At 42.7% G+C, this 25,767-nt stretch overlaps 1 protein-coding gene across 1 annotated transcript; it reads left to right on the top strand.

Annotated features, from left to right (window-relative positions):
* Positions 1 to 148: 148 nt before the first annotated feature.
* kif16bb (kinesin family member 16Bb) lies at positions 149 to 25,767 on the top strand. The gene is given in 21 exon segments (XM_076743374.1): positions 149 to 195; positions 280 to 341; positions 414 to 538; positions 666 to 782; positions 1,567 to 1,664; positions 4,098 to 4,213; positions 4,307 to 4,449; positions 4,781 to 4,949; positions 5,428 to 5,556; positions 5,721 to 5,896; positions 5,993 to 6,058; positions 6,147 to 6,206; positions 12,115 to 12,234; positions 12,373 to 12,424; positions 12,504 to 12,641; positions 13,959 to 14,041; positions 16,513 to 16,601; positions 19,784 to 19,957; positions 20,789 to 20,879; positions 21,574 to 23,646; positions 25,735 to 25,767. Coding segments are annotated over 21 exon segments (4,161 nt in total).

The following is a 25,767-nucleotide window of genomic DNA, read 5'->3' as shown; positions in this document are numbered from 1 at the left end:
CGCAGTGGATAGCTCGTGCAGCGCATCAAGTAAACGATCAGGTTCCAGGTGTGATAATGAGCTTTGAAACGCTGCATTGATGTTCAAGTGGATGTCACACTTCTCTCACAAAGCAGGTGAAAACAGAACAGGCTGCTTCTGATTAATGATGGCTTCAGTGCGAGTGGCGGTCCGAGTCCGTCCATTGAACAAAAGGTAGGGAGAATGATTGCTTTGTATTTTCTCTCCAAGCTTTCCAAAATTCAGAAAGAAAAATCACTGCAGTTCACTTTTCCACAGAGAAAAGCAGCTCCAGTCGAAGGTGATACTTCATATGAAGGGGAACGCCACAACTATTCATAAGGTATTTGATCACAAAATTAAAAAGCCACTGTACTGCACTTAATGAAGTTTTTATCAAGAGTGGGCTGTGTATTTGAAACTCTAGCCTTCAACTACTGGAGGGGACAAGCTGAAGGACACAGGGAAGATCTTTTCTTATGACTTCTCATATGATTCAACTGACAGAGGAAGCCCCACATTTGCATCCCAGGAGAGGGTATTTGTATTCTTTTATTTACTGTTTCAGCCTTATGTGTAACTTTTGTAGGTGAAAATCATGTTTATTGTCAAATGGTCTTTTTTTGCACCTGATTTTTGAACAAACGCTCTCTCTTCTGCTTTAGATCTTTCAGGACTTGGGCTCTGATGTCCTGAAAGCCTCATTTGAGGGTTTCAATGCCTGCGTGTTTGCCTATGGCCAAACGGGCTCAGGGAAATCTTACACCATGATAGGCCATGCGGTAAGGCCTTCTCTCAGCTTTCTCAGAACTTTTACAAAGGTTTAACTGTGCCATTTTAATTTATATTGAGCAGTAGCCTTTCTATACACTTTTGTATGTAATTTCCAACTCGCGGACCACACCTGCCCTGTAAATTAGCCCCTCAATCATCAGGGACACCCAGGAAATCACAGTCCTCACAATCACGCTGTACAGCTTACTTTGCAGAATACCCCAGTAGTACTAACCGAGTGTGCACGCAGACTGACTCCTCACCACATTAGAAACTGACTGATGGCAGCCTCATCAGACGTCCCTCCCTTCCTCTCCATTTATCTCCATGTTTCTCCCCACTAATCAGAAAATGTGATGAGGGCAGCAACCCACAGCTTCTCTCTCCTCACCTTGCACAGCAATGGAAATTTCACATTACCAGAGAGATTTCTGCTTGTCTACCAGGAGACTTGTGCAAGGTCATCGGCAGAGCTGCTGTCAACATGCCAGATAATTATATATGGCTCTTAATGCTTACTATCTGTTACTTTGTAATTAAAACAAGAGGGCATGCAGCTCGAAGTGGAATTGCTTTTATGCTTCAGCAACTCTATATCAGATGAGCTGTTGTTTGTGTTGTTCAGCAGTCTTTGCATGTGCTGAGTTGTGGTCGCAGCATAGCGCAGACACCCAAATTAAGAGAACATAACAGGAGCAAAATGAAATTGTCATTTAAAAGTACACTATGAGTAATGCCATCATTTTGTAATTGGGGTTCTAAATGCACCATTTTCTCTTTTTAATGTGTCAGGATGAGAAAGGTTTAATCCCACGGATCTGTGAAGGCTTGTTCTGCGAGATATCTCACAGAAGCAAGAGCGATGGCGTGTCATTCTGTACAGAGGTCAGGTAAGGGACTGTTGTGCATATTCTTATCTTTGTGTCATGGTGCAGGACCGCCATCCACACATTTAATCAATCATTAAACTTTCAGACATTCGAAAAGATTATGGGAAAGTAAACTAGCAGCAGTGAGGGGCAGGTCAGTTTTCAGTAACAAGCAAGAGCTGGAAAGTATTCTGATAACAGATTGTTGCTTCTGCTGAAGCTCTTTGAGCTACAAGACTAAACTAATACTACTTATGCCAATTTACTGCCATCACAGATCTTTTAATGTAAGGGTTAAATGACTACCACTGAAAGCATTGTAGCACCTACAACAATTCTACTCATCATAATGGAGTAAAATGTGTTAAAAGAATGTAGAGTATGTCAGACATGTCGCCATCGACACGTGCATGTGGAATAAAGACGTCCAATAAGTCAATTTGTTGCCATTAGAGAGTAAGCAAGTTAAAACTCAGAACATCTGTCTTGATATGACAAATGTGAAGGGTCAGTGTAACATGAAGTGCTACATAGAGATTGTGCATCATCAGTAAGGTCACCCTGAGCAGTGTGCTCTCAGCTCTGTCATTAGTCCACAATTACACAAAGCTGCAGTACATTTCATGAGTGCAACCAATGGCATGGTGACCACCCACAAGGAGTGCACACAGGGAAGCAAACGAGTATGTTACTTCCAGCTACAGTGACTCAGGCCTCCAGTCAGTGAGGAACAACAAAGGTAATGCCTTTTCTGGTTAACGTCGAGTTGCTCCCAGTTCTTTTTAAATGTTGTTCTTATGTGTTTTGCACCTGAAGGCCACTGTATTTCACAGAACTGCTAAACATGGAAAGTTTTCTACCTAAAAAAAATAAAGAACCCCCCCCCCCCATCAGTTATATTTGGCACTTTCATGCAATATTCAACCTAATGGCCAGTGGTATGGTCTCATTGTTAATTTACATGTGATGGTCAAGCAGATAAAGAGATTCATTGTTCATTTCATTCAGCTAGAAGAGTCATTAGTCAGAAAACTGTAGGACTGAACTGTAATGCAGTCCTTTAAAGCCATAAAAAGACAACATTAAGACTTTATTACTATAATCAAATAATAATTGGATGATATCTAGTCTCATCACAGTATCTGTTTCATGGTTACATGTCCCAGCCGTACTCCTAAATGATAACGCTGGGAGATAGAATAGAGGATTTTAAGCCTATCAGACTACTGTGAAACCATTATTTTGCCATTTGGTATCATGTGTGCTGCTGGCACATGATTTGGGTTTAATTCAATGCTAGATTTTTTTCCTTTTGAATGGCTCTACCAGGCTTTTCTTTTGAAATCCTTAATAGCAGGGAAATGAAAGAGGAATGGCTTTTTTACAAATAATACTTTTGTGCTGTATTTTTTTTTTTTTTTTGGTTTAAACACAGCAGAACGATGTAATTGTGGATGAAATTGAAGTTTCAGATTCAGTGTTACTTAAAACGCCCTTTTTTTGCAAGCAACATGAAAAACACAGAAATAAAGTGTTTGAAACGTTTGGCTCAAGTAGACAAGATATGACATTTGTTACTGATACTATTTAAAATTCTCTGGCGTTCCAAATCCACAACAAAATTTAGTTAATGTACATCATTTTATAAAGACTTTGAGCAATTAGAAAAAATAATATGACATGAATATTTGAGATTCCTGGCATGAACCTGTTGTTGAGGAGAGTACTTTATTTCTTTTCTTTTTCAGTAGAGCAGTGCTGATTAGCTGCCATTTCCTTCGGTCATGGTCTCCATTGCTTGAACCCTCTGACTATTTTTTGTTTGTGCATATGTTGTGTAGGTCGCTGCACGCTCATGTCAACACTGTAAAACATTACACATTTTGTATTCATAGGGAGGTGAGGATAGTTGCAATCCTATGTAATTGGCTTAATAATCCTCCCAGTTTCTTATCATAATAATGGCAGCTTTGCCTCTAGCAATTTTACAAACCATCTAATATTATAACCCATTTGATTTCTCAACCCTCTGGCAGAAAACAAGCCGCACGGCTACATCCACACGATATGGTCTTGTGCCATTTCATTGCTGTCACGCTCTCGTAAAGCCTAATTGCTCCATGCCTTGCATTGTTTTTGAACCAGCCACTCAGAGTAGTCCTTTTGCTTCTTGCACACACCCACCGCAGCACTGACTGTGCTCCGTGCTTTGCCGAAATCGACCTTGCATATGTTTGTTTATTCATTGCCAGAGCAAGCAGAACAATGTATTCACAATAATTTGCCTTTAAACCTGCTGTGCATCTCTTTTCATGGAAGACTGAATAGGAACTTGTTTGGTTCTCATTTGGTGCTCTGCCCTTCACATATCAACACTGAAACCCTTCATTAATTTGAGGCTTTGTGTGCAATCTTGGATCAAATTTTGTATTTGCGTTTCTGTCTTGGCACCAGCTATTTGGAGATCTATAATGAACGTGTGCAGGACCTTCTCAGGAAGAGAAGCGCACCCACAGATGGTGGAGGCTTAAGAGTGAGAGAGCACCCCGTGGACGGACCCTATGTAGAGAGTAAGTTTTATTCTCCACCCTGTGTCCGTCTCAGCTGAGTTTGTATAAAACGCAGAAATCTAATACAGAACAAAAATGTCAACTTATGTGTAGATCTGTCCAAGCACTTGGTACGCAACCACAGCGACATGGAGGATCTGATCATTCTTGGTAATGCTAACCGCGTCACAGCGAGCACAGGCATGAATAACTTCAGCAGCCGCTCCCACGCCATCTTCACCATCAGCTTCACCCAGGTGAACTGCAGTGCTTTTAATGTGTCCCTGCTGCCATGTCTCATGTTGCCCATTTGAATTGGGGAAAACATTTTTTAAAGTTTCCCTGAAAACTCTTTGTTTGTTGGTAAAGGCCATCCCTCAAGAGCTCCAATTAGCCTTGTTTATCCGTTTTGTGCACTGATGGTTTTTAGCATGTTTTTTTTTCCATCTTCAAAGGCTTTTTCATTTTTTTCCCCATCTTAAGTAGCACTTTTGTCGTGATACCGCCTATGTGCCTAAGTATTCCTCTGTGATGTTGCTTCTTTTGAACTACAAGAAGATGGCTCAGTAATGTTTTTGGATGCCACAGGCGTGGTTTGACGCAGAGCTGCCACGTGAAACGCTGAGTAAGATCCACCTGGTAGACTTGGCGGGCAGCGAGAGAGCCAATGCCACGCGCACCACCGGCACAAGGCTGAAGGAAGGTGCCAACATCAACAAATCCCTGGTCACTCTGGGCAATGTGATCTCAGCTCTGGGTAAATGGCAGTTACAGCATGACTGGCACATCGTGACTCTCCGTCTTTCTCCAGCATTGAGCAAGACATCTCATCTCATCATAGTGGATAATGATTGTTTTCTATGCAAGGGCTAATTGTTTTCTGTTGAATCGCTCCACTTATTTCAAAATAAAACAGTGTACAAGTTACTTTTATAGTTTTCCTGTTTTGCAGCACTTCAGATTTTTATGATAGACCGAGCAATTTGTTTGGCGTCATTGAAAAATGTTTTTTCATCACTTGACTTCTGCTAAAATTGTGACTGCAATTAAATTCTCTATTTCATTTTATTGAGGGTATTAGCAAAGTGAAGGGCTTGGTGAAAACACTTTTTCAGGATTGATATTAGACAGTGACCCTTTTGATCCCAAAATGGGTCTGTAGAGCTTAACATTTCATGCGTTACTGGAACTTGGCAGTTTCTGAGTCAGTGTTTTCTCTCTGTGTGACCACCCAGCTGACCTTTGCATGGGAGGACAGTCAACAAAAAAGAAGAAGCAGATCTTCATTCCTTACAGAGACTCTGTGCTGACCTGGCTACTGAAAGACAGCCTGGGTGGAAACTCTGTGACTACTATGGTAGCAAGTATGTAGTGTAATCTCACAACTCTGCTGATACCAAAGTCACCCTTTTTGTTCTTTTCTGTTATTGAAAATGCAAGGAGATGATGTTAACCACCTAATTTATTTGTTTCTCATGCTTTATCTCACCACTGCTCATCAACGTGCACACTCGTCTCCTCACGGCAGCCGTTTCTCCTGCTGATGTGAACTACAGTGAGACCCTGAGCACTTTGCGCTACGCCAGCCGAGCTAAAAGCATAGTGAACTCTCCCACGGTCAACGAGGACGGCACTGTGAAGGTCATCAGAGAGCTACAGGCCGAGGTTACCAGGCTCCGAAGACTGCTCGAAGAAGCCAATCAGGTCCCGCATGTGTTTCAAGATAAAGGATACAATGTGTGTGTTGACAGTCTATTCAGCAATGTTCTAGGTTGGGCTGTCTGTTCATGATTACTCCAGGTTTCCCGTGGGGAGCTGTCTTCCTCTGTGAAGATAGAGGAGGAGCTGCATCAGAATGAGGAAAAGGTGAGTCATCCTCTGCCAATGGAAATCTGTTGTTTTGATGTTTTCTCCAGAAAATAATACACCTGCTATTTCTGCTACTCTCCCCAAGGTTCTAGCACTGACCAAAGAGTGGACCAGCAAATGGGGCGAGACTCAGAGTATTCTGCAGGTACAGCAATGATTCATTCATGTGTATAAACTGTCTCTAAATGTATTAAGACCAGACATTGGCCTCCACAAAAATAATTTGTGATAATTGCGATGTCTTTGTTTTTTTTTTGTCCCTTACATGTATGACTAAGCCCACCAGATGGCCCTGCATGTGCCTGGTGGCTTTATCCACACTTCTTCCCAATACTTTTATTCAGAGGCAGGAGTTAAAAGGAGAATGAAAATAAACTATTCTTACCACACATTGATAAAGAGGCCAACTGAGTGCTTGTGTAAATATCCAGGGGCCAATTTAACATCGGGTAGTTTGAGTCACAGACACCCGGCCCTGTATGTTAGATTCTTGGACACGAGCTAGAGGACAACACACAGTAACTGGGGAGACTTGCGTGATGAATTTTTTTTTTATTCCAGTTAGCAGTTTGTTGTAGGGCTTTCATTCAATCAGGTAGCATAATAAAGACAGCCAAAGACTTGCAGTAAAACCCTGTAGTTAGACTTCTGAAAGTTATTTTTCATAACATTTCAGAATAAAATGTGAGCTACCCTTGTTCAGTTATGTTCTTTGGAGCTTTGTTGTTTCCAGACAGACGATAGGTGCTATGTTTATTTTTGCTGCCTACTTTTTTGCCTCTGCCCCCATTTTCAATTTAGCAACATGTCAAAACAAATTTGTATTTCATCGTCAAGTCCAACATCCAGCGTATTTGGAGAAGAATGATGATGCCATTTGAAGCTTGGTACAGATGGATGTATGTATAAGTAAAATAGAAGGCATCTGACTAACGTAGTGTGAAGGTTTGCTCTATTAATTTTAGCACTAACGATCAACACAAGCCAGCTCCCACCGGCAGTTTTGACAGAAGTCGCCTCTTGCAATACAGACATCCTACCAGCGGGTGTCACTGCAAGTCTTGTGAACAGCCACAGCCGCTTCATGGAGTGGAAAGGGCAGTGCGAGTAGAGTCGTCCTGGCATTTCAATTTAATTTTCCATCTATTTAGATTTAAATGGCATCCAAACTCAGAGTTCTTGTAATGATCGCAAAGTTTGTGTGCGACAGTGTTTGGGGAGTCTGATGAAGAGAAAGAGAACAGACGTGCCTTCTCCTTCAACCCAATGTGGTTTCTCTGAGGCTGGGACAGGGTGGCAGCATCCTTGCAAGACCCCAAGCTGCAACAGAAAAATACCACCGTTTGCCAACCCGCAGTTTACACTGAACACTTTTCTCTGTTGAATTTATGCCCAACCTCCCAAATAACACCAAATGTCATCTGTTCGGGACTCGTCGCATTCAGCCAAGCAGCCTGTTGCATTATGCATTGAAGTGTGAAGCGTGCCAGTCATGGAAAGTGTGAGGTGACTTCTTGTCTCCATCATACATGCTCGCAGTAGCAGGTTTTGCATGGATTTAAATGGTGGTGTTTATATGGCCTTTGAAAGATGTCTGAATAGATTTGTGCATTTCTGACTTGTGGCAGCCACCAGTGATCCTACGCCTGAACAGCAGAGTAAGAGGTCAGATTGCTTTTGGGGAAGCTACACATTTAAGAAGACATTGTGGAAAGATTTTGAACACCCCACGCATGAATGTCTGTTATATAATTAACATTCTAATTCTGGATGGTGGTTAGCAGGTGACATTTAATGGCTCGACAGCCCTTTATTCATGACAGAGGATTGGAACTCATTAGCAGCTGTCACTGCTCCTAATTAAGAGGTCTTGATTATTGACATATGGCACTTTCGTTTCTGACTGTCCAGCATATTAATTCAAGTTCCACTGCTGTAAATCTATTTGTATGTTCGACCGCTGATGACTTAATGTGCAGAGGCCACGCCATCCATCTCTCCTGGCCTTATTTAGAGTCGTGCCCATCGGTGTAGAAGCACCTGTTATGATGCATGATACAATACGACTCGGAGGCGAAAAGGCCACTGTACTGGTGACCGGCAGGCGCACTGGTGTAGCCGAAACTCTAAGTGTTTGATGAATGACTTTATGGATTTGACATTTGTCTTCCTGTGCATTTGCATTCTGCCTGAGTGGAAAAATGATAAGTGGGATTCCTGCATGGAATGCTGCACAGACATTACAGGTGGCATCTTTGCTCAGTTGAGTACAGAGAAGCACATGCAGCCCCAGTTTGAAAATTCAGCACACGTAGTGAACAAACAAAAGCCTAATTGCATTGGTGGAATTTATTTTAAGTGGGTTTTTTTTTTTTTTTTTTTTTCGACAAATGGCCTTCAACATGTGTTTAAAAAGGCCGGTTGTGATATCATCCAGCCTTGGTGCTGTAGTCTGTGGTATTATCCATAGAGAACGCGCACTATCTCGAGCACATGCTTTTCAAATTAAGAGCAGTCTTCTCCCAGTCCTCAAGACTCATATATTTTGTGTTTAATTCAGTTACTGCCGTTGCTGAGAGCGAGATGAAAATTTCTGCTCGGGCCGTAAGGAGACAAGTTGACCAAGAGCGGTGTAAACAGAATTTAGAATTCTGTATTCAAAGCAGATTTAGAATGCAAAGTTATTCATCGTCAGCTTCCCAGATTGGTTACAGGGCATGTGGGAAAGAGAAAGTAATTAATGAGATGGATTCCACAGCAGCCTCTTTCCAGACAGAGACAGCAACAGATTGAGAGAACAGGAAGAGGGTAAAGTGAAATGTTGTTCTACTCGAGGGTATATATACAGTATATGTACACACACACACACACACAAAAATTTGTGAGGAGTTCTACCCTTTCAGGTCCCCTTGTAACACAGCATGGTGGGAGGAACCTCCATTTCAGTTAACTAAAATGAACTAGAGTGTTTCTTTGATCCTTGTAGTCTTTGTATTTCCCAGACATGCTACAGTCAGCACAAAGACACAACTTAAGCCTTGAATACTCTGAGCCGGGCTCTGTTTAATGTCAGTTTACCCCATACTGTCAGCAGTTATACATCATAGTTAGTCATTGTAACATTTCATGACCTTTACATATTCATATCGGCAGCTTGCATTTTGGCTCCAAGCTAGATGGATTTTCTTAATTTAATTCATAAAAACTGGTTATTATTTGGCCATGTCTGAGACAGACGGTGAGCACATGTGTCCTAGGAGTCATTCATACATGCTGATCTCCTTGGTCAACTGTACTTTACATATCGGTAACAATCTAGTGGATTTTTACACTCTTTAACAAATGAATGACACAAAGGATAAAAACCTGTGAAACAGCATATACATGTGGTGCAGACTGACAGCTGTGAACTGACATCAGTTGAAATGGGACATGTAGCATGAGAATTTGTTGACTGATTGGGAGCCCAGGAGCGCCTTTAGTTAGTTTTTAACCACAAGTTGCATGCATGGCATCATGCCGCGGGCTGGAGTGCATATCAAGTTAATTACACAGCACATTCATATTACAACCAGAACAGCTTTATGGTTGAGATTCTGCCTTTTTAATGCTGAAGACATACAAATAACATAACGGGGTGGGAAAGAAACAGAAAGGACTGTTGAGAAGATGCCAGTTATTTTTTGTGTGTGATGGAATATGACCAAGCACTGCAAACAAAAGGCTTAATGTCATTCTGAAAATGCCTTTATTATGCGTTATTCATTTTAATTTTCATAAAGAGCACCAATGTGGAATGTAAATACAGCTCTTTCAAGGAAATTAACCTTTTACTGTAACGCAGCAACTCAGATGCAGAAGTTTTTTTTCTTGTTCGTGATCCAGTACCTGCTTATCTGTTCTGTTGGCAAGTTGCTCCACTTCACAAGGTTGATGGGCAGCCAGGAAAGCATGATTGGTCGGTCTAGTATGGCAGTGTTTTGAAATGCATATTAACCAAGTCGGGAACCTGAACTGTCAAAGTGCTGAGAAAAATCCATTAAAAATTCTGCCCAACCACAGATGATGGCTTTTAATGGAAGCCTAAATGCTGCCCGAGCCTGGCTGCTGGTCTAGGCCACAGTTAATTACAGTATGTTCGCCAGCTGCCTCAGTCTGAAAGCAGGCCTTTTTTTTTTTCTTGTTGCACATGCTCAGACTGACTGACTGACTGACTGACTGGGCGTGGTGAAGAGCAACTTTCTCTGGTATGTGAGGAGAAAATAAAGAGGATCTCATCTGTTCCTGTTGTCTGAGAAAAGTGACACAGGGCATTAATCTGCCAGGCTGCTCCTCACCTCTAATGAAGTCTGTGAAGAATCCCTTTTAATTAAGTGCAGGGGCTGGGGTCGATGCCTCTCCTTCTTCATTAGAAGAAAGGATTTCTCCCGTCTCACAACTGCCAATGAGCGAGGTGGACACGTCTCTCACTTCACGGCCCAGTCTATCGAAAGAGAGTAGGCGGAGGTTGAAAGAGAGGAGAAACTAGTTTATGCAGAGTGTTGCCTCTGAATCCTCCATATGTGAGATTTTCTGCTCTGCCTCTTGGGGAGGTGCTTATGATAATCCATGGCAATGTGAGGCATTAGTCCACCAGCTTAACAGAAGAATACTTCTGATAGGGCCACTCATACCAGGGTAGACTCTGGTTATTGAACTGCAGCCATTGCCCTGCGAGGAAAAGGTTAGCAGCCTTAAACATTTGCCTAGAGAGTTAAGTTTCTCTTTATGGCTTAATTCAGTGTGTCTGTTGAACCTGGCAGGTCATCCAAGGCTAAGTGTTTCATTTCTTGCTGAATAATTGGCAAATTAACTGCTCAAGAAACTCATTCTGTCTTTTTCCTAAAGCTTAACTCACACCTTTTCTAGTCAAGTTAGAAATGAAATAATACTAAATGAAAGTTAAATGAATATCAGCCCTTGACAGACAAATGCTGTAAGGTGGTGTGACACATGCTTTCACGTTTCCTCAGCAGCAATTGGTGCAGGCAATGAAGCGGTGCATGGAGCAGATCAGAGGTCGAAGTGTACCCTTCCTGTGCTTTAGATAGCTTTCAAGGATTAAATCAGTTTCTCTACTTCTTATCGCATCTCTGAAGACCGTCTCTGAAACACCATTAAATACACATTTAGCAGGGATTTCTGGACAAGCAGATGGTATTCATACTTTCATTTTTGTTTAATCTTTGAGCTGTGATGCAGCTGTAATGTTGCTGCGTGTGTGTGTGTGTGTATGTATTACGCTGTACTGATCAATAGCCAATGTGTGAGATATGGATATTGAAGTGTTTTTCATCATTTGCATCTGAGATTTAGCATTTATGCAAACACATGCAAATATTTAAGGATGGGGAAATGAGAATGCCCCTATGAAATGGTCTCATACTGACTCCCTTTACTGCAGTTATTCACTTTCCTCAACAAATAATGCACGAATTATGAAAGGACATGTTCTGTAGCTTTATGGTTAAGCCAAGGCATACGTTCCACTTCATGTGAGCCTATGAGGCAGAGGAATTCATCCTCCTTTCAGACACGTTGTAAATGACATGGAACGGGCTGAAGTTTGTTGCTGTTATCTGAAGTTGACATACTTTACAAGCTCAGGAGTATTTTAATAGCAACATACAGTGTTCGTAGCTATGTATTAATAAAGCCAATGATGCATGGTATACAACTTGTGTGTGTGTGTGTGTGTGTATGTGTCTGTGTGTGGTGGCACTGCGTCTGTTTCACTCGCTGAGCACAGTGTACAGTTTGACTCTCGCCACGATAATCTGAATGATTTATGGCGTCTCTCTTGCCGTTAGCCACTCTGCTGCTTCATGGCGACACATGGTTGGAGCGCCGCTATTCAACTTGGCCTTCAGGCAAGGAAGAGCAGTCATAAAGAATTCAGTTTTCTGCTGGTTGCCATTAAATGTCTGTCAGCATTTTTATTTCATATTGTGTGCCATTCCAGCTACAGGCTACCGAATGAGTTTTTTTTTTTTTTTTACTCTTGTGTCCTATAGGAGGAGACCGTGGCTCTGAGGAAGGAGGGGAGTGGAGTGGTCCTGGATTGCCACTTACCTCATCTGATAGGGATTGATGAAGACTTGCTCAGCACTGGAGTCAGCCTGTTTTATTTGAAAGTGAATAGATCATTTTTCATATAATTCATAAAGTCTCCACTTTTTCCCCCCAGAAATCATTACCACCCAAGGTCCAGTGCTCTCTTTAATTGCTCAGCTTGTCCACATTGTATCATGACCTTTTAATCTTGACTACAGGAGGGCAGAACCCTGATCGGGAGTGATGACGCATCATGCAGTCAGGGTATTGGTGAGTCAAGGTTACTACACTATATTCCCTGCTGCTGTTATCCATTGGACTTATGCTTTCATATTTAATTGTATTGCAGTGCTTCATGGGCCCGGGCTCCTCGCTGAGCATTGTGTGCTGGAGAACCGTGCTGGGACCGTGACTCTGATCCCTCAGGATGGTGCGCTGTGTTTAGTCAATGGCTCCGTGGTAACTGATCCCTGCCAGCTGACTCAGGGTAAGCATTTCTGCAAAGCTAATACGCTCCTGATATTCTTTAATGAGCATGGCGGGGAGGGAGCAAGGCACGTCTGTAATAATGAAGATTTCTCTCTCAGATTCACAATTATTTGGCTAGTGGCAGGCAATAACGCTCTCATCCATTTTGAATGCAGTTATATGAGATCACTGCATCACATCTGCAAATGAAATCCACTTTATGTCCCTGGCTCCCCCACGGCAGCACACTCAGGGCATGAGTAGATTGTGAACACAGCTCTCTACAGGGCAGATGCCATTTCTCTTACTAAACATTTTGAAGGGCGAGAGGCCCTGGACAAAGCTCCAGACAAAGCCCCAGGCCCTCCATTTAATTGGCAGATGGAGTTGATAGGGGCGACAGGTTTGAAGTGGGCCACAGCATTAACCTTTCAAAGGACAGAAGCAAGCCGAGCTGAAACTCCTGCCCCCCTGAGCAGACCCTGCTTGCCGGGGCTGGGAGCTTACTGCTTCCTCATCCACACTGCTTTGCTTTCCAGAGATAAAAACTGCAGACAGAACCAGGCAGCGCAGGGCCTGGCTACGCTAGTCTCTTTTATAACCATTTCAATTTATCCAATATCCCCTTCAGAAATGGCCGCATCTGAAGCTATTTTCTTGAACAAATGATAGTAATTTTGAGTCCAACAGCAGCTGGAATCCATCACCGGCTGCCCTCTCAGGTGCTTTGTCACTCGTCAGAAGTCATTAGTAGTAGCAAGATTAGTATTTGCTGTGCCAAGAGAGGAGGAGGAGACCTCGAGAAAATCTGTGGATGTGTCCATATGAGCTCGAGTCTGATATATAAACTCTAATATCACTTCAATTCTATAGCTTTACAAGACTTCTGAAGTTTCCTTGGAGCATTTTCTCTGGTAAATTATCCCCCTGGTCTAGGCCACTGCCAATCACATTGGGGATTGTGTTCTTCATGGCAATTTGTTCACTTTACCTCAGCAGAGCAAAATGTTGCAGAACTCTTGTGCTATTTGTCAAGTTTCCCCATGTTTAGTGCAGACAGGAAGATTGCCATGGCCAACATCTTTTGGTCCTCAGCTTATTCATGCATTATAGATACTGTGACACCCGGATGTCTGCCAGGTGTCAGCACCATTACTGTCACTTGCATCTGTCTAGAAACACATCGCATTTAGCCTCTGCCAGTATGTCTCCCAGTGTAATGCTTAATTCAGTGATCTGCACAGAATTTATACTAAATTTTAAAGTTTAATTTGATGAGCGAGTTGGTGATTTTCCACTTTTTTGAACTTTTACCTCGTCCCCCGTCTCCCTCTAGGTGCTATCACACAGCTAGGAAGAGGAACCATCCTCCGGTTTAACCACCCAGCTGAAGCTGCCCAGCTCAGACAGACACGCCAGGTACAGACAGTCACCCAAACTACAACAGACAAACCCTTTTTTGTTCATATACTATTCTGCTGTTTCTGTAAAACTGAGGGAGAAAAAAGAAAAGATGCTGCCTTTACTGCATTTCATTTTGTAAAAGCAAGTCAGCATCATGCACCTGTTTCTATAACTACAGCTGTAATACCTGCTTCCTTCAGCAAACACTGCTCATGGTTGAACTCTCATTCACACTTCGCTCAAAATCAGAAACGCCACAACAACACCACCGGTGTGATCCGTGCAGACTCTTTCTGATCAGAATAAGAACTACAGCCCTGCTTTTTCAGCTGCTACTGCTTGTTTTTGCCTGTTTAGCATGAAACTCTACTTCTTGGTTCTCATTAATTGGCTCACAAAAAAGCGGCGGACCTGCGCATCAAGAAAAATCTCTCCACAATGTTGAACTGTTTTCAACCTCAGAAAAGCTTTCTGCTCTGCCTGAAAGGAGGCCAGGTGCAGCAGCTTTCAAAACTGACTGCTTTTCGTCCTGCCCGCAACAGCTCCCTCTTGGCTTTTCATGAGTTTTTAAAGAAGCATTGTGTGAATGCACCCTTTTCTCCTGAGAAAACCACAACCAGCATTTCTCTCCAATAATTTTGTTAATGTTCAAGCATTATCGAGAAGTTTGAGTTGCATAAACCCGAGTGGGTGTAAGAATAATATCCCATGAGGGTTTATGCTCTTGGAAGGATTAGATCATTTTTAAATTTAGCAAACAATGGCTGAAAATGTCAAATGTTTAAGCTTGGAAATGAAAAGTTTTACTGCAGTTTGTTGTGGTGTCAAAAGTATGAGTGTGTGCTGCTGGTGGTATCTTATCTCAACCAGAGAATACTCTGAAGTCTCTTATATCTCCACAGAGATATGGAGAAATACATTTAATGTGAGCACATTTCCACAAACGTGCCTATGCAAAGATTCGCCCTTTGACTTCCATGATTAATTGTTTTACAACACTGAATCATTGATGTAATTAGGATTTCATTACATGGATCAACAGAAGAAAAAAATTCTCTGTTAAATTAAGACAGATTGCTACACCTAAATCATCACTTTTGCAGCCATTTGTCTTCAGACATTGCAGTATAAGCAGAATGTGCACAGTTGAAGTGGGACAAGTGATTTCTTGTTAAATACGACAGTATCTGTAAGGTGCAACTGCTGCTTAATCAATGTCTTGGCAACAGCTACATCATGAAGACAAAAGGACAGTCCAAACAAAATCATGCCAAATTCACTGAAATCTGCCAATCAGGAGACGGATACAAAAGGCACGATTAGATCAAGCAATCTAAAGCTGCTCACACCAACCATTCTCAAAAAACGGAGACTGTGTGACAAGAGCCATATGAAGCAAGGGTCCTATAGACGCTCTGAAAGAGCTGCAGGCTTCCATTCCTAAGACGGGAGACTGTGTGCATACAAATACTGTTGCCTTGGTGCGTCACAGATTTATGGCAGAGTGAAAGTTGCTGTTGAAAAACTCCTGTGACGTGGCTTATTGCTTGTCAGGGACAAATGGAAATAATCCAAGGGGGTGAAAATGTTTTATAAACATATAAGCAATGAACAAGCATTGATAGTTAAAGAATCTGATAATATTGCTATGATATTCATATTCGCTGTGTTTTAAAAGTAAGCTCTGGTCTCCTACCAATTTTAGAATACAAAAGGAAATGACTGGATCAGTTAATAGACTGTAAAGCCTGCAACTCAGATTGAGTCCCCTTTCAGTGTTTCCTCCTGTGCTTTGTTTTATGTTGTGCTCCGCTTCTGTTTTTTGACAGCTTTCTGCTCTCTGCATTATGAAAAGTGCACATTATTACAGCCAAGTAAAGTGCAGACATCCAGGCCCCGCTGTGGTTCCAAGAAGAGCCTTTGCCATTCATTTTTAACACCGATTCCAAATGAGAGATGGTCTCAAGAGTTCCACATTTCGTTCAGTCTGAATATGTGCCAGCTCGCCCAGAATGTGTAACTGTTGTGCAAAGAAGTGGCTTTTAAAATAGTCACAAATTGTCTAACGTTCCCTCTTAGTTTTAGAGTGATAATGCGGAAACCCTCGGAGAGAGCAGTGCTAAAGATAAAGCTATGAAAAACTATAATAATGGACCAGGTTGAACACTGCAGCTGCCCTCTTGCCAGGCAAAATGCGTGACCCTTTTATTTTGGGAAAATAAAATCAGATAGTTTCATGCTGCTTAGCCTCATTTTTGGAAGAGCTTTGACTCACCAGATATTAGATTCTGAAATTCTCAAAATGTCTCGAAAAGCTCTTCAATCTACCCTCTCATGTGTCTGTGTCATGAATACGGATGACATACAGTACGTACTATAATTAAACCGTTGTATAATTGTAAACCTACCGTAGGCAGCTGTCAGTCATTTCTAAAAGCTCAGACAGATTTTCGTTTCACAGTACTGTCTCATTTTGTTGTCTGCAGAGCGGGCTGCCATCTGCCGTCAGCCTGTCCTTGACTGACGTGTCCAAATCTACTGAGAATCTGTCCAAGGAGATGCTGCAAAATCCAGGGTGAGACTTCTTCAGGCACTGTGTTACATCTCTCCACACTCTGTGACCCAAGCATAACTGACCCCACTCCACCTCAATCTCCACAATGTGCCTGCTTATTGAGCAGCATTCATCTGGCACGTACACCAAATCAAAGCTATAAATCATGGCAGCATTTCTGTGGTGAGAGGTGGGGACATGCAGAAAGCCATTCTGAGGTGCTTCATGCTGAGCCAGTGGAAATCACAGCAGGCCTGTCTCCTACAACCCAGGGCATGTCCCAAAATGGCCTCCAGTTCTGTAGGTAGTGAAATGCCTCGTGCCACTTTTCCAAAATCACTGCAGTGCATTTGAAGTTCAGCTTTCCAGAAGATTCCCAGAATGCTCTGTTAAAAAAAGGCACTGATTGGAAAGGACATATCTTGTGCTTCGCTACACTTCCGGCAGATCCGTCTCACATTAGGCCTTTCTCAATCTGCCTTCTTGTCTGTATTTGTGAAATGTCATCAGCCATGGCCCAAGTAGCCTCCCGTCCCAGTTCCAAATCCACATTTAGCCAAGTTCAATCCAAATGCCTGGAAGGACTCTTCCTCTGCTCATTTTATCAGGGATTTTTGGCACATGTGAGACTTGTTGACAGTATACAAGTGTCCCAGTGTGTATTTACTAGTGGCACTAAAGTCTCTGTAGTGTATACAGAAGATGTAATGCTTTCCTAAACTTTGGTATCAGAGTCAAAACCTAATATGTGCCCATTGGTATATTAGTACATATTGAAAATGAAAAGGGGAGGTATGATGGTTGTCATTTTAATATAAAAATACATTCTAGTTATGATAAAAGATGTCTCTTAGTCAATGCAGATGAAAGCACTCTAAAAGCTTTTAGAGGGGGCCTTGTGTACTCTGAACTATGACTAACATAACAGGGAAGTTGTATTCAGGTAAGTTGATTTAGATCAGCTGAAACCAGGATGTCACAGATAATGTATGAACTGAAAGGAAAACAGAGTACACCGGCTCTCACCTGGAAACATGCCATCAAGATCATTTAAGACGCTATAATCATGTTAAAAACTCAATGTAATGTGGCTTTAAACAGCGGCTGTAATACTTTAATCAGTGCCAGTGACGTAGCCCACCTAAATCAAACTTCACCTTTTAAACGCTGCAGCCCACCGCACTCTGAGAAACATTATGTTAATGTGACTGATCTTTATACCCGCCGCTGCCTTGGAACTGTGCGACAGGCCATTGATCCGTCAGTGTCCCCGTGTTCATTGAATTAGGGCCCAAAATCCAATTCACTCACTCATGATTCACCACCTACTGAAGTCGTGAGCAATTTGAGACCCCAGCCCTCCCCACACTCTCCTGATCTGATAACCCTGATGTTTTACAGCATGTGGAGTTGTCTGACATGTAATTTCCCTCACAGTGCAGTATCCCCCCAAAACACTGCGCTTCCATCTCGGGTGATTCATACTGCTTTCTGACACCGCCTGGATGTGGAAAGGTGGATATACGTGTACAATGAGTATTACTACAAGGCTACTATTAGTGGAGTACACCAGCTGTTGTCTTCTGCTGTATCAGAAGCGCTTTGCTTGTGGGTGGAAGATGAAGAATGGAAGTCTGTAGGAGGCGGTGGTGGATGGAGAATCAAGCGGCTTGACTGAAGTCTGTAGGTGTTAATGGCAGATCAGCAGTCAGCAGCTTTTCACAGACGAGAAAACGTACAATACACAGAGGCAAATGTGGCAGTACGATACAATCGCAAAATATGCTGTGATCGTTTGATTCCTCTGTGGGTTTCAATTTTTTGCTGGATATGCACCATAAAATAGACAATGGTACGTTCAACTGATGCTCGTTTTTCTGTCTTTTTTTTACCTCCTCTCACCTGGCAAGATGAACCGTCATGTGTTCAGGCAGTGATGACGGGCAGTGAGGAAAATGTCTTTTTCATCTCTCATCACTTCGTTATGTATTCCATCCTTGTTCTGCTTGTTGTTCTCATAGCAAATGCTCCCTTGCAGCAAGGACAGAATTGATCTGTCTGTTTGCCCAATCATCTTTGAAATAATCCTCAGTGGCAAGTAAGAGCGAATAATTTGAATTCAAGGGGTGGCTGTGGATTTCTGTTCAGCTCTGGGACTGACACGAGATATCAATGAACTGACCTGCGGTTGCTTGAAGGGGGTGCTCCATAGCAACAAAAGCAACCTGCTCGTTATGGACTACATCAGTTGGATCACACACTTTCTCACTTGAGAGTTTGGAGTGAGGAGGCTAAGTGCATTAACAAAAAGTCTGACCTGCTTCTTGCAGTGGGAACACTTCACATTTCTGTATTCATCCAGATCTTTGGTTCACTGCTTTTTAATGTATGTTATATCAAAATGCGTTTATGTCAGCTGAATGCTGATTTTCTCATCTAGCCTTGCCTCTAAGCATGAGGTGTAAAAAATCAATTCAATTGATCTTTTAATCTGAAAATGTATAAGATGGATATGTCTGGCTGTGTCTTACGGCGAGGTGACTTGTCCACCAGTCCCACTTGAAGAAGCTGTGTTTGATTTATGTTATTAAATGGACTGTGTAACAGAGACCGTATGTTGGAGTCAAGGTAGAATGAAGCTCTTTCAAACCCAGCAAGTCCGGACTGTGAGAGCACCCAGTGATGGAGCGGGCCAGCTGGTGTTTGACCCATGTGGCTTTTAATGGCCACCTTAACATCTGACAACCCTCTCAGTATCCTCCATCTCTGGCCAGAGAGCAGAGTGGCAACTTTCCTCTTTGCCTCCTCTGACCACTGAACCTCCTGAAGTGGTGTTTTTACACTGGTTAATGTCCATCACTATGGGAGCTCCTGTGCCACTTAATGTCTCCTACCATGAGCTTTAGTGCAGCTAGAATAATCTTACCTAACCTGTGTAGCTCTGAAGGTTAGGTTTATTTTTCCTTTGCGTGTCACTTCACTTTAAGCTGTTCTTTTCAGTCAACATCCCAGGTTCATCTTTCAAATATCTGGGTTGGACTTTGATAAAACAGCCACAAAGTGTACTGGAAATGTTTGAAAGTGTGGAATGAGATATGTTAAAGGGTGCGTATGAAAGAATGTAGGACTTCTTGTATCACGTGCATGGCATGCTTCATTAAATCTGTGCATCTTTGGGTGTACATGTATGATGTGATGACTAGGAGGACGGAAGAGAAGCTCAACCAGCAGGAGGTGGACTGGCAGCAGGTCCAAGGAAGCTTGAACAGATGTAACCAAGACATCAAAAGACTTTCAAAGGGAAACGGTGGAGCTCCCCATCAACAGAGAGCAGAAGAGAAGACAAAGGGTGCAGAGATGGCAGAAACTGGCAATGGGTAAGTTAGTGGGAGGAGAACTGTGCTCTCTGTGGTGATGTTAATGAGTCTGTTGTTTGTGCACCAGTTTTGTTCAGTCTTTCCACAGCAGGAACAGTGTAAACCTCTGCATGTGAGCAATGAGTGTGACTGAAAGAAGTGGTATCCAGAAAATGTGGTCAGGTTGTTAGAGTGGGGATCCCAGATCAGTGTTCCTCCATTTATTCATGTGAGTAGACAAACATCGCTGAGTACAGGACATCCTCTGTACTGATCCTCAGGATCTGCAAAAATCCTTTAATCGTCTCGAGGACCTGCACTGGTGTTCCTCTTGTTGATGTTGTCAACGCTTTAGTGCTCCCGCTTTCCCCCCTCGTCAACCTGCAGCAACACACAAAGCTCAGCCAAAGCCGCTGTTTACTGTCAGAAATCATTCTGAGCTGTATATTTGGTTTCTGCTCCCCACTCTGGAGTGCTGAGTATTGTATGTAAATCCTCAAATCAACATGCACAGATTCTATTTAATTTCACAGCTAGTAGAGTGGCTCTAATCCCATCCAGCCGTTTGGGCTGTTTGCTTTTCAAATCTAATGGATGGTTTTTCTGAAGGTGGGGGGATTTGGGGGTTATTGCAGTCCTGTCATTTGCCTGCAAACAGTTTGAAGTCTCCAGTGTCACACCACAGCAAATAATTCAATTTGCTATTGAAAACAAAGAGTCTGGCAGTATGTAGAAGCATATAAACACAGCTGTATTGTGCACATGCCTCCTCGTATCCAAACACGTTTTTGTTTTCTGATTGATTATGAATTGTATCATTTCATTTTGTATCTTCACTGTCCTTTTTTTCAGACTGAGGGAAATGCTGACTGCAGAGACAGCTGAGTCCAAAGTGTCAAGCTGCTGTCTTACCCCTGCCACAGTGGAGAAGCTCATGACAACAGTATGTATTCACACTTTTCTACAGTTGCAAATCACACTCTTAATTAAATATTAATAAGAATAAGACTTTAATCAATCTGTCATGGGTAGTTTCTGCATGGAATGAAGTATGACTTTTAATTTGTCTTAGATTTAATAAAGCTAAAACACAGTGTGCAAACAGTGACAATTTGTTCTGCAGTTTTGTTTATCGAGACACAATATTGCCACTGTGCAAATGAAGTAGTAGTCCCTTTTGTCTTTGCAAAGCAGAGCAAATGTCAATACCTACCCTCCTGCTCCAGCCAGAGCCAATACAGATTTTTATGAGGCATGAAATACTTTTTCCCTTGGCTTGTTGTGCTTGTTTATTATGCACATATTTAAACCCTGTTACACTTTCCTGTAGGGGTTTCAAAGAAAATGACACTCATTTTGTCAAAGCATATTGCAATGAGAGTGCTTTTGAAATATCTGTTTCTATATGTACCTTGTTATTCTTCATCCCATTTTCCTGGGCATGTATTTATGTATTCAAACATGATTGAATACATAAATAAATGTATGTTTTAAAGGGGTTTGAGTGAAATGGTTATTTCAGTTCCTTATATCGTAGTGAAAAAACTGGATGTTTCAGTTACTTTGTATATAATGTTTCAGGGTTTTATTTCCTCTTTGTTTCTCCTTTTCTCATCCACCTACATAATGTAAACTAGGCCATACCTGGAAAATATCCTGTCCCTCACACTGGGTTTGATTTGGATGGAGACACATTACAGGGTGGGGTAAGCACCAGGGATGACCAGGAGCAGGAGAGGGACTTGTGTCATAAATCAGCGCCCGGGCTCATGTCTGAATCGCCGTGGAGGAAAGCTCCTAGTGGGGCTGGAGTTGCAAGTTATAAGGGAGAGGAGGCTTGGTCAGGGGATGCCAGCCTCCAGCAGACAAGTGTCCTGGGCCTGGGTGATGGATGTGGCACGAAGCCAGAGGGGAATGCTAATGAGATCCAAGGTGTCATGGCTGACTGCTACGAGGGGAGACCTGGCTCTGGTGGGAGCTCATTAGGCAGCATGTCCCACCTGCACAGCCGCGGAGGAACTAGCTCCATGTCCATCCTCCCACATACCAGCGCTCATTCTCAGCTCAACAAAAAGCCTCTCAGCAGTCGGGCAGACTTCTGTCCACCTGAAGAAACTACCTTAGAGGGCCAGTTTGGCTGTGAAGAGATGGATGAATCTGGAGGTTTGAGGGAGATCTCAGGAGTGTGCATGAAAGAAACCACAGCAGCTGCAGTTCAAAGCTCAGGGCTGCGCTCTTTGGTCAGCAGAGTGTCATGGATTGTCCAGGATGCGGCGCGTCTCCTTTGGAGCTCTCCTACAGTATTGCAGCAAGTCAGGGAACAGGGACTACAGCCTGTTGGGGTCCGCTGGTCCAGTCATGTTGTCTCTCTTGTCAGGGAAAGTAATGTTGTGTCTGTAGTAAAGGACAGCCAAGTCTTCGCCATGGTTAAAGGCAGCTTTGTCTTCTCTCTGTTCAAGGATAGCCACATTTTTACTAATTTTGAGATAACTGAAAACCTTCAGCTCGAGGAGGCAGCTCAGATGATTCAAGGCTGCATTAATCCAGACACCAAACAAATCCCAGTGCTGACACCAACACAAACCTTCAGCAAGGCAGAAGAATTACCAGATGATGTGTTGCTAATCCCAGAAGATATCAGGATAACAAATAAGAGTGTCAGAGATCTGCGGTTACCACAAGAGCAAGATATAGCTGATATTCATGCAAAACAAGGAGACAAACTGCTTACAGAACTGCCAATGAAACACATCAGTGAGGTTACCCATGTACCTGAAGACAAAGATCAGGCATCAGAAAACTCATGGACTCTGCAGGACAAAACAGATGTTAAAATCTTTAGGCAAACACTGATAGAATTTCCCGATTCCCTGTTGAACCTGCAAACAGTGTCATTACTAGACCTGATGAACATTTTACAGTCTGTCACCTCAACCTCAGTGCTCACCTTTCGGAAGATTAAAGCTCTGTATTGGCTGAATGTTGCTAAATGCAGCCAACCTGAGCTCCGTCCAGCCCTTCTGATCCTGGTAGAGACTGGCCTCTACACCCTCACCACAGACTCTGGGCACCTGGCTTTGTTTCATCACCTCCCCTTGTTGCAGCTGAAGGAGGTGCAGATAAGCTTAGCAGGCCACAGTCTGTGTTTGATGGGCAGTGATGAGGAGAGCATCCTGTGTGTATATACCTACAGCCAGAATCTTACCAAAGAGCTGTGCTGGGACATACTTGGTATCATCTGCCCTGGGGACAACAGGGTCTCTGAGCACCCTCTGCTCCATGGAGACTTGATGAAGATGTCCTTAGACTGGCAGACCTATGTACCTGACCTGTTGCTGGATGCTGGTTTAAGGGTTTGCAGCCAGTTCCAGAAAAGTAATGCTGATCTGGTTTATCTTCTTCATTGTAACATGGATCGAGAAACAGTCCCTCTGGGAGAGGTGCAGCTACTACTCTACACATGTGTAGGGGTGTGCATCACCCCCAGTAGCCATACTGAGCCGCTGGCCCAGCTTTTGCTTACTGGTACCCACCTTGGCCTGGTGTGGGAGGATGCTATCTTTCACCCAGCTCCACGCGCTGTCACCACAATGCCCTGCCGTCCCCAATTCCATGACTTAACTCTTCGTCAACGCTCAGATGTGCGCTGCGTGCTGGTGCATGATGAAGACGAGCGGGGAGCTGTCAGGCTGGATGTAATCCTAGCAAATGTGAGGGGCAGGGGTCACCCTGAAAGCGTGACTAAGGCAGCTACCCCGCCTGCACATGCTTCAAATTCATCTCTGCGTACAGAAGTGTGGAAATTAACTTTCAGTTGCTCCTCTGAGGCCGCCTGCCTGATTAATCACTTGTCAAATGTCTGATCAAGGAATGAACAGCCAGTAATGAACAGCCCAGCTTGAAAACTCTCACTCAAAGGGAGCAATGGCAAAAGTGCATCCCAAACAGACAGTGCAAAGGACAGCTTCACTGTTAAGTGACAGTGAAAACTATGACCTATTTTGAAGTTTCTCTGTGTTTTCTAGACATTTTTGTCATTTTAATATTGCATGGCTTTAGCACTTGAAGGTTTTATCTGTAAAACACTTGAATCCCTTTGTTCTTTCATTGTTTTTGTTCTTTAACCACTACCTCCCCATTATTATCTTACTCAAAGAGGTTGTCAGTTTAATACGAGATGCTTAATAATTGGGGGTTTAAAAGTTCAACAGTGAAAATTAAAGCCTTGTTTGTATCAGTTTCATTTCTTTCATGGGCGTTGTCATATTTTTAAAGGGTTTTAGATTAGCAGTCTGACAAACTTTTCACACATGCTTACCTAAGTTGTATATATGGAAGCCAAGTTGTTGCCAGTTTCAAATATTTTATATAAAAATAGCTCTTTTGAAATGTATATGTATGAATGTGTTATAAAAATAAAAGGAATGTAAATCCACTGCTGCTCTGGAGTTCTGTTTATCACTTAGAATACAGATAAGCTCTTATAGTCGAGGTTTTTAACTTGGGAAAACAAAGAATTCAGAGTCTGATGCATTTCACTGCTCTCTCTAATGTCTAATATTTTGTCTTCCTATTATCTCCGTCAGGCTTTCTTGCTCTCTCCCCTCCTCTCTGATGTCAGCTTTGGCATAGGTTCCTTTCTCACTTTCAGCCTCCTTCCTCACCATCTAGGACTCTGAATCTGTATTCCACTGTTATCACCTCTGAAAAAATATCTTAGTATCTGAGGTCAAGGTGATGCACCACTACAGTTATTACCAGCACAATCGCTCATTGGAGCCAGTCAACACTGTCCACTCCAGGACGAGACTTGTTCATTGCACGCTATGAGAACTGCTTTAAGTTTATAGGTTGATCATGCTGCATCTCTGAGAAAGAACTCAAGTCTGATTCACATCTCAAGAGTCAAACACTGTCTGCTCCTTTTCTTGACTGAATGACCCCATCCAGCATGGAAAATTACAGGGACAGTATAGTGCAATCAGTCCTCTTGTCTGCTCCAGCATGAAGGATGGAGATTTGGCCTTGAATGAAGAAACCCATCACACCTCGGAGCAGTGAGGTTAGAGACAGGATGAAAGCTCAGGGCCGTGAAAGTGTTGTTTTTCTCCCTTTTTGTTCGAGGCTAGTTAATTAGCATGCAGACCATCTACTGTGTATCATGCCTTCCTTTGAATAAAACACAAACAACGAGCCATAACCTGATATATTGAAGTGAGGCTGGTTTAATATAAAATGCAAAATGAGAGACTGTCCCCCTGCAGCTAAGACCACAAATAGTGGCAGTATTTGTGAACGGTGGGTTCACCGGGCTATCAAATGTCATAAAACACTGATTATTAGTGATAGAGAAGTGACAGTGATTGATCTAGACATGCCATATTGAATGTGGATTGGTGAGTTTCTTCCTTCTGAGGCACTTGGCTAACATCTCAATAACCTTTCCAGCTCTCCAGTTCCATATGTAGCGCCTGCAGTGTCTTTAGTGAAAGCGTAGTTTAGGAATGTAAATCAAATAGTTGCGAGTAATTTTTAATGCTACTAGTGAATTATTTCTCAACAACTGTCAAAGTGAATTAGAGGATGCAAATTGAAGTTTAGGAATTATTTTTTCTCCTCAAATAGCAAAACACTATGCCATGAGTTCACTGACTGGTTTTTGTTTGGAATAGACATGAGCTCTTACTGAGCAAAAACTGGTTAAGGGGAAGCGCTCACTGTCAGACAGCAGATACCCATACCCACCGGCAGGCTCCGAATCTCCAATCATTATGTGTGATTTCCCACTGGGCTCTCAGGCCCTGATACACACCGTCATTGACAGCACATAA

Source organism: Chaetodon auriga, chromosome 11 (assembly GCF_051107435.1).
Source record: "Chaetodon auriga isolate fChaAug3 chromosome 11, fChaAug3.hap1, whole genome shotgun sequence".
NCBI classification, from domain to species: Eukaryota; Metazoa; Chordata; class Actinopteri; order Chaetodontiformes; family Chaetodontidae; genus Chaetodon; species Chaetodon auriga.
This window is presented reverse-complemented; position numbering and strand designations above follow the sequence as displayed.